Genomic DNA, 9,565 nt, shown 5'->3' with positions numbered 1-9,565 from the left:
TGCTCTTGCTGGGAAGCAGATGAGATGAACTCATTAGCTTAGGTGAGAAACAAGGAAAAGCCCAGAAGTTGCATACACAGCCGCCTGGAACTTCACTTCATCAAGACAGACCACACCTGTCTTGTAGTAAAAATATTTAGTTATTTATCTTTCTGGAAATATTCCACAAATATTATTTGTATTCTTGTTGACAGTAACACTGCCCGATTGGGTCATCTCCCGGAGTGAGCCCAGAGTAAGCTAAATTAGGTTAAGCACGCTCTCAGAGTGAGCCTAGAGTAGCCTAAATTAATTATCCCACCACTTAATCATGCTTACCGCTTTTAAGCTTCTACAAAAATCTCGCTCTCTCCCCCAACCTATTTAATACTTTTTACCCATATCCAGACCCTCTGTACCTGTTATCTAGTATACTTAACCAGTGAGACTCTCTTGTATTGGGACAGAATAAAGAGACTCAATTTATTAGCTCCCTTCACGACTATCGCAGCGTTGCGGCCAGCAATCCTTCCTCTGGCAACCCTGCGGATCCCACCCACAGTGGTAAATAGTCTAAATTGCGCAGAGCTTCTCAAGGAGGATGAAGGCCTTATGAGTTCTCTGTTTACCTTCAACTAGAGGGTATCGTACGTCCGCATCTTGAAATGAAGTAAATTTCTCAACATACCTCTTATTGTAACTATGTAAACTTATATAGCCCCACAGAGATATCTTTCCCTAGTCTATCATGACAAAAGTAGAAGAACAGTATTATTCATAAGATTCAAATATAAGTTAGAAGAGTAGCTATTATACGGCACATATATTATGGCAGAACTATGCCTGTGTAGAGAGTGGCATATCCTCGCACTCACCGGATCGGGAAAGTTTACTCATTATCCTCATCTATCCTCCCCATTCGCCACTCTATGCCCGTATTATACAAGTAAAGAGATGCGGCCCTCCTTACACCCCAGTAACCTGGGGAATCAGGGGCTGATTCTGGTTCTTCGCCCGCTGGTTGGCCCAATTTTGATATTCGCGCGTGTACCCGCCATACCGTGTATGTGATAATCTATCCACTCGGCTACTCCTACTTTTCTCCCGCTTTATTTCTACTCCAATAAGATTATCAATTCATAATTAAACTATTTGATTTATTATATACTAACCTTCCCTAGCCTACGGTTAACCGCGGTTAAGAGATTGATTAACCTTAGCCTAACTATACCTAGGTCAGTTAAGGAATTTTATACCTTAACCTAACCGGCCTCGGTTAGGTTAGGTTAGGTTATGCCACTCTACAGCGAACTGGTTTAGGACTTGATGACGAAGCCCCAGGCGTAACACTTGGCTAGATATAACTTATCTTAATAACCAGAATCTATTAGTAATTAATAACAATAACAATAATAATACAGTATATATCAAAAAATCGGGCGTCAGGTGATCAGATACGATACAAGACGCGGGGCTAGGCGTCCTTGCCATCAGCCTTGCCTTTTGAATTCATGAAGGGAAGTACTACGACCTGGGGGCAAGGATATACTAATTCCTACAACTAATCAGCTGAACAAGCTGTGTCGCATTCACCAATGGCGGCTCTAAGTCACCACCCACCTAAAGTGTGGTAGTGCCTACGCCTTTTGCTGGTGTCCACTCGTGGTTGTGATTTTGCCGTCACGCCCAATCTCTTGCTCACCCTCGCCCCCATTCCAACAGAGCCATCTTTAGCCTCTTGTTGTAGTCTCCTCTCGCTTGTTTTTTTCGCCTTGTATTTTCCCTACTACTTTCCGAGTGCCTTCTAAAAGACCAGACAGAGAAAGAGAACTCTTCTTGACACAGCGTTTCCTACGTTCTAGTACTCTCAAAATGAACCGAACATCTGACATTGGAGGCCGCTCTTCTTGTGAAAAGCCAGGCCAAACGGCACCCGTCTGGTTTTTAGAGCGTTGTCGTCCAGAGGCAGGTGCTTCCCTTACTCTACCAATAATATGACCTGCTCTAAATCCCGGTAGATTTCCTGCGCGGCGCCAAACAATCATACTCGCAAGGGCCAACTTCTAGAACATGAGGTCAGAGACTGGCTAGAAGAGAATGTATGGATCTAATCTATACATATACCGACATGTATTATTTTAACCTGCTCTACAGTCAACAGTCGACCCAGCGGAGGAAAAGTATGGGGGAATACGCCTACTGTAAGTCATGATCTGAGCTATTCTTGGCCCTATGGCTCAGACACAGTCAGCATGACCTCTCCTGCCGCTCATGACAGTCGAGCCAAATATCCGGATGGAATATTTGTAGATGAATTTGGGGGTGTTATAAACGGAACCGCAACAGATGGATTAGGCCTTGAAGCTGAGACTATTCAGTACCTGTCCAAACTCCTCAACCTCCCGTGGCCACTGACAACTCTGACCGGGTATTCGTCTGGACTTTTTACCAAATTTGAACACGAGAATAAGAACGGGGTGCTGGAAGGAGAAGGTATGATAACTTCACCATGGTATGGCTGTCTTTTTGGTTCTAGCTAGGACAGGGATTGTGATCCAAACACCACACTCCACGCCGATCAAGTGTTTGCTAGCGCTCTTCCACAACACTAAAAGCAATCTCACAACATGCTTTTTGTACTCTGCTTTCCCTATCCACCTTTTTCAGTTTCGAGATTTACTTCCTAAGCTGCTCGGGAAGTCCAACCAACCGATGATTGTCTTTCCCGTGGTTTTCCTCAAAGTGTACAACGAATGCATTGAAGGCTACCGAAAAATCCAAGAGTGGAACATTGCGTCTCTCGAGGAAGGGATTGGTCTGACAGACTATTACCAGTACAAGTCGAGTAGTACCGGAAAGCCAAGAGACAGGATCAAAATGATTAACGGCATCTCATATGATCTTTCACGGTTTGAACTGTTCATTGACTTTGAATGCAGGCTCTATGGCTTTCTTACCGACCTATGCAGCTCGTCAGGATCACGGTTCGACTTATCCAGAGAGCCAAACACCGGCGAGAAACTTAGAGAATGGCTTCAGCTCATAGATTGTGTGGCTCTAAGCCATAAACAAGCGGCGAGCTCCTATCGACAGAGGGTTCAAGCCCAGAACACGGTTGTAAGTGCCTAAATTACATGTTATGGATGAACTATCATGTGGTAATCTTTATTTTTATATATAGTTATATAGCCTGGTATCCCAAGCCGAGAGCCGTTTGAACTACCAGGTTGCCGCATCCACAAAGCAGGATAGTTCGGATATGAGAGCTGTTGCTCTGCTTACTATGCTCTTTCTTCCTGGGACTTTTGTCGCGGTATGACAGCATGTTGATCGATCTCGCATAAATACCGTTGGCAACTGACACTGCTCAGACCTTCTTTAGTGCCGGTCTAGTTACGTCCAATTCCGGCAGTATTCCTATGGCGAACAAATATCTATGGATATACTGGGTGATAACTGTTCCCCTCACTATTATCGTCGTTCTAATCTGGAAGTGCTGGTCAAGAAAGCAGACTGGACGGGCAAATAACTTGCTTTGTAATGTTAATACACCTGACCTACCTTTATAATCGTCGTCTTCTGGTGCGAAGGCCATTTGACGACTGAATATACCACTAATCACCTTGATCGTTTGCTTCTATATAACAACTAGTGAGAAGTTATATGCAAGCTAGGTTGAGTCATGGTGCTTTCTAGGATTAAGATTCTGCGGCGATACTTGGCAAGTACAGGTGAATAAACAACAACCAGCTACCTAAATACTTTTTGCCGGAGAATTGGTTGTCAAATTCATGTCTTCAAATAGCTCAGGCCCTAACAGATGACAAGTTAATGGTTGGCGGCTACTATATTTCAAGATACCGTGTATGATATCGACAAAATTACTGCATAAGAAGATGTCCAGATTTACCCCTCATTTCCCCGCTCGCAACCCCAATTCTAGTCTCCAACCTTGCATCTGCACTGGAAAAGCTCCACTAACCTCCTACAGTAACCCTTTGGCTTCATTCCTCTAGTGCTTGAGTGGTTCTAGCTTCTGTAGGCTTTGTTTCCTGCAGGGTTCGCACCTTATTTCGTGGTATATCCGTCCCCTGACGGCCTCCACCACTTATCCCTCCCGCACCAGCGGTCTTTAAAGTCCAGTCCGCGCGCGGTCCTAGGTGCATTCGTGCTTGCTACCGTTGGAAAATCCGAAGCGGGATTACAGTTTTCTTCTCTAGCCCATCCGTGATCGGCATGCCAGCGGATCCCAAGCGCGAGAGGCTGCGTACCCGACATGCCTGCCTCAACTGCAGGTCGGTCTTGCCCTCACCTACAACAGATCTCACTCTGATCTTGAGATCTCACATGTAATAGGAAGAAGAAGACCCGGTGTCCTGGTGAGAAGCCAGCCTGTTCAACATGTGTCCGGCTTAAACAGTCATGTACCTATATGGCCGCGGCTACGCAGCAATCTGTATGGAGAAACCCGCATACCCTGTTGTAAGGGATTCTTCGTTGACCCCGTCAACAGGACCGATTGACACACCTTGAAAAAAAGATAGATCTAATTTTAAACGGTGGCGAGCGGCGAATCCCTTTTGAGCAGCTTGATCAAGATGCCTTCGTCGCACCACCGGCCTCTTCTAAGGTGCCGCAAAACGACAAGTCTAATGAGACCACGCCTCGCTACAGTCAAACAAATAGGTACCAATCACAGTCTGGTCCAAGCTATGCCATGAAAGGCATACCCTCAGTCGAATTGCAGCAAGAAAAACTGGAGATTCCTCAGTCCACCATCGCCAAGGCGGTCGACCTTTACTTCGAACTCTTTCATAGACAGCCTATATGGTGCTTCGATCGCCAAGACCTTGAAAGCTACTCTGAGATTCCTTCAGAGATTGTCTGGAGCACCTTGGAACTTACGTCACGATTCTCACGACAGCGTGACCAGCCAGGCTATGGCGATAGTGCTAGGCGCTCTATTATGCATCGAATTACAAATGGCACAGTGGAGCTCGAAACGATTGAAAGCCTTTGTTTACTTTCATACTCAGCATTTATAGGTATGGATCTGCTCGCTCATTGTTAGTTTCAGATTCTAATACCAAGAAGATGGCGATTGGGGTCAGGGTCAATTTTACCTTGGCCTTGGGTTTCAGCTTTGCCGCTCTGCCAGGATAGATCGCGAGCTGACATCTCCTGTTGAAAATCCTCTCGCCGCCCAGCGCAAGAAGAAACTTCTCTGGAGCCTTCAATCGTTGGAGCAATTTTTCTCGGAATCGGAAGGTATTCTGGGAACCGCACCTGAGGTTTGGCGCTCATTCTATGTTTCGACCAGTGCGGATTCGGCATTTCCCCGCGATCCTGGGTCATCCAACTCATCTGATATCGGAATCTGGACTTATGCTGCATATTTCGGATGGGTGTGGAGTAGGGTCAGAGAATATGTCTCGGAATGTTTCCATAATCAGATGACCGAACCCTGGCGACTCGATTCAATGTATGCCAAAGTACTTGCCGATATGACCGAAATCGAGAACCAGGTTCCCTGGTGTCATCGATACGATTCTGCAAAGTTTTATGAGCGTCGAGCAGACGAGATCAGTCTCAACAGAGACTACTGGATACCGTGGATAAAGTTACAGTTCACATGGCACACGAGTTTGATCGTGTTAAATCACCCATTTCTCTACATTATGGCGTCACAGCATCAGCCTAACCTGGCGATCCCAAACACCTTCTGGAGGAAGTCCTCCGAGCTGGTCCTACTGCATGCCACATGGATCGTTCGTATGATTGACATGACTCTAGAAAAACATATCAAGCTCGTTGACCCTTTTTATGCGCACGCGGCCGCAATCGCAGCTACAGTACATCTCTACTTTTGCTGCGCCGCCGATCCCCGACTGAAACAAAAGTCCAAAACAGACTTTGTGAAGTGCAAAACATTCTTGAAGAGGTTTGCATGGTTTTCCCCTGCCTGTGAAGCCCTGGTACGTTTTTATCACATTGGATAGAGCGCAACACCAATACTAACAGCTCAGCTTCAATCTCTGGACAAAATAACAGAAATAGCATCTGGCTCAGATCGCATGGATGATGACTGGGCACCAACCAGGATCTATCTCAGCATCCCTTTGATGTGGGGTATTTTACAGTTCAATGTCTCACCCTCACCGAACATGTCCTCCAAACCAACGGCCCTATTTCACTCCTCTCTTACTTCCACCCCAGCTAGCAAAGGAACAGAGCATAGCCAGACCCTTGAGATCAGTGTTACAACATCACCGCCACAAGTGATGGTTGACCCTGCCACAGGGCACAATGCCAGTCTGCCGCCTTATATGATCAATGTATCTTCATCACAAGATTCTCCGAACGGCACTCCAATGCGAGACATTCTGGTTCCACCTGCAGATAGTCTCATGTTCAATACTCCGTGGCTATGGGCGCATCTTTCCCAATTTGGTGATATGGACGCTGCAGCCGGCTTCGAGCCAGACCCTGCCGTTGGTGATGGATTTTCTACCTGGTGGAATTTTGGAAATTTTTAAAAGTACCTTTACATGTTCATGCTACAGTGATTTATGATTCATGTGTCCGGCAGCCATTGGAAGACTTATCGCTGCGTCGAGAAATTGGGTAGACTTCCCCACGCATCAAATCTCTGATGGCATGAGCAAGCCATTCAGCCGTTGGTCCGACACTTGGCCTTTGGTTCCGTGGCGGGAAAACAACTTCTCTGTCTAGAAACCAACAGCCTCCCTGTGCCCAGCGATTTTTGGGAGTCCTGCCATGACAATCTTTGCTGAACCTGGTATTGAATCCCATGGACCAGCTGGTCTAACTGTTTCGGTGGAAATGCCGACCACATGAACGGTCGGGATCTGACTACCTTATTTGGAGAATACCTTATCATGCCATGAGTTTGGAAATAGGAGCAGACTGCAGATGCTGTCTATTTATGGCTTATCTAGGCTGTCTTAGTAGCTACATCCCTCCCAGTGCACTAACCTATTGGTCATCCAAACTTCTGCTATTGTCGCGCACATGAACCAAAAGAAATCTTTACTCGACAAGGGCCTAGTATAATGCTGTCAGGATACTACTAGTAGCTACTAGTGAATAGTTAAATCTCCCATTCTGTTAATAAGGCTGAACAAAAGAAGAATAGATATCAATAGACAAGAATCACGCTAGCCTGAGCTAATCTCCTGCGAAGCCCTCATAATTTCCTTAATTTCCTATGTCGAGGGAGGAAATTACCCAGATGAGTTCACTTCTCCAGTCACTTGGGCTCAACCGCCACCGGAACCTCAAGTCCAGCAGGCCAAATCTGCTTTCCTGCATCTTTCTCCCGATCAAAGTGCTCATACAGAAGGTCACGTACAACAGATTGGAAATATAGCGGTCCCTTCTCCATTCTGGGATGAAGCAGACCATTGACAAAGACACCCCTCCCGATATTCTTCTGTGCCTCAGTACAGAGATATTTATCTTCACTCATAATCCGCTTATACATCTCATTGATCAACTGGAAATCCTCCTCGCTGGAGTTTTTATTCCGGTACACCTCGTAGCGCATCTCGCAGGTGGTAGGCGAGGTGGGGACAAATCGTTGCATGAAGAAGAAATGCGGCCTATTCCGATAGCCCTCACTTAACGTTAACAATATGACATGGCAAATAGCATGGTGAACACTGACGTTACCGTCATGGACGCGTTGGGGAAATAGTAGGTGCTGGCGATCTTCAGGCCCCGTTCGATCTGGTCTGGTTTGGTGTTGGCAACGTGAACGATAGACCCGTCCACGGTGTCAACCGAATAGGCTTCGAGATCGGCTATCGCTTGCGCGTCAGGATGTGCTGTCGGGCAGTGGTAACACCTATCACACGCAGTTAGGGCTTTGAAAGCTTTCCATATCTGCTGAGACCAGGTCTAGAAGAATATGTCAGGGACGGTACTCATTATAGTTATCTGCAAGAATCTTCCAGTTATAAGGACCATCCATCCCCCAGACGTGATCAAAAATGTAGTCCTCGAAGTTGAAATCCTTGAAGCGAGGCTGCAGGTCGATTCCTTTAAAATCCTTCTCCCACGGAATCTCAGGCTGCTTGCCAGCATCCATGTTGACCCAGACAAATCCATTCGCATCCAGATGGACGTGGAAAGTTCTGAATTTGGTGTCCTCAAGTCGCTCCGAGATTAGGGTCTGCGCGAGCTCGTCGGTGAAATCATGAGACCAGATATCATGGAATGCCTGTATGTGTCGACCATGGCCTCGGATGAGAATGAAGGGATATCCCGCGCTATTGTAGCGAGACCAACTACCAGTGCTTGGGAGCCGCAGTATGTGCGTGGTGAGCAACCACCTCTTGGAGAAAATGGCCCGTCGCTCGAGCTCGTACAGCTCTAGTGATGTGTACCATACAGCGGGAAGAGCTCTTACTGCGCTCTTCTCCGGAGACACTGGGCATATGCTGTCATTTGTGGTTGCTTTGACACCGAGGAAATTCTTCAATACAGAGGCCATCGTGTATATGATAAGGCTTGTTGACCCAAGATTGGAATAAGAAGGCGAAGGGTTTACATGCAAAACTGTGAAGAAGAAGAACTTGCTCGTGTAACGAACTCGATATCATTTCCCTCCTGTACTATGCAGGTTTATATATCTACAAGAAAGTGGACATAGTTATCCGCTGCCGGTGACACCCCCCTTGAAAACTAGTAGGATCACCGATCACAAGATCGGAGTGAACTAAACAACTGACTGCACTGTTGTTCATGGCTGGCTTGGAAGTGCCTTGAATCAGCCACATCCAAGAATACCGGCTCACGGCTCAAGCGGCCGAATCTAGGGATGCCGCCAGGTTTATCGGCTCCTCTACCGATGAGAATCAAGAGTATTGCTGCTTATTATGGCCAATAATGGGCCTCTTATCCTCGCAATATCCAACGTTCACGGAGATGACCACGTGAGCGGGCCGGACGCCGTGCCACTATGGCATTGTGATAGCCTGCATACATTGGGACTCATTCAGGAATTTGCTATTGCCTAGTGATAAGAGGATATGGAACGGTTCGATGTCGCAGTCGTTGGAAGTGCTGCAGCTTACCAGGCCATCCTCAAATCAATCTGGTTTTCTACGGGCTTAATTCTGTATATGATGCTCTACATTTTCCTAATTGAGCCCCAGTTTACCGCATATACGTAATAAGGTGACAGATTTATCAAGGCTTATATGGTAGTAGCGCAGCAGGAATGTTATAGAGGATGCTAATATGCCAATGGGATGAGTTGAAGTGCTTAGGAAACGCCCGCTGTAAGCCCTGAAACAGCGGAGATCAAGTATGAGAATAGTAAATAAATATGAGATCATCGATTGAGTGGACTCCCTCAGTAAATTGAAATCAATTTCATGGATTATTGCCTTATGGCGCGGTTGAACTTTGGCTTCATTCTCACCAAGATCGATCGATAGCACAGCGCCCAGCCATTAAGAATACATGCAGCTGTGGGCTCAGATCTAAAATGTCATGGATATTCTCTTTTGAATTGGCCTTAAAACTTTAAAACAAAGGCAGGGAAGAAGAGCGAGGTGTG

At 46.3% G+C, this 9,565-nt stretch overlaps 3 protein-coding genes across 3 annotated transcripts; 2 read left to right on the top strand and 1 right to left on the bottom strand.

Annotated features, from left to right (window-relative positions):
• Positions 1-2,231: 2,231 nt before the first annotated feature.
• Positions 2,232-3,515, top strand: ANOM_003261 (uncharacterized protein; the record flags this gene model as incomplete). Its single annotated transcript, XM_015548518.1, has 4 exons — positions 2,232-2,472; positions 2,516-3,096; positions 3,161-3,292; positions 3,351-3,515. Coding segments are annotated over 4 exons (1,119 nt in total), but the record flags the coding sequence as incomplete, so codon positions are not given.
• A 700-nt stretch (positions 3,516-4,215) lies between these two features.
• On the top strand, positions 4,216-6,515 carry ANOM_003260 (Zn(II)2Cys6 transcription factor; the record flags this gene model as incomplete). Its single annotated transcript, XM_015548517.1, has 5 exons — positions 4,216-4,274; positions 4,336-4,435; positions 4,493-5,024; positions 5,074-5,954; positions 6,006-6,515. 5 exons carry the CDS (start codon positions 4,216-4,218, stop codon positions 6,513-6,515), a joined length of 2,082 nt encoding a protein of 693 aa, XP_015409448.1.
• Positions 6,516-7,249: 734 nt separating this feature from the next.
• ANOM_003259 (Rieske 2Fe-2S family protein) lies at positions 7,250-8,557 on the bottom strand (the record flags this gene model as incomplete). Its single annotated transcript, XM_015548516.1, has 3 exons — positions 7,250-7,601; positions 7,667-7,846; positions 7,926-8,557. Coding segments are annotated over 3 exons (1,164 nt in total), but the record flags the coding sequence as incomplete, so codon positions are not given.
• Positions 8,558-9,565: the final 1,008 nt, after the last annotated feature.

The sequence above is a fragment of the Aspergillus nomiae genome (assembly GCF_001204775.2).
Source record: "Aspergillus nomiae NRRL 13137 chromosome Unknown contig00051, whole genome shotgun sequence".
NCBI lineage: Eukaryota > Fungi > Ascomycota > Eurotiomycetes > Eurotiales > Aspergillaceae > Aspergillus > Aspergillus nomiae.
Note: the sequence above shows the minus strand (reverse complement) of the source record. Positions and strands in the feature narration are given on the sequence as shown.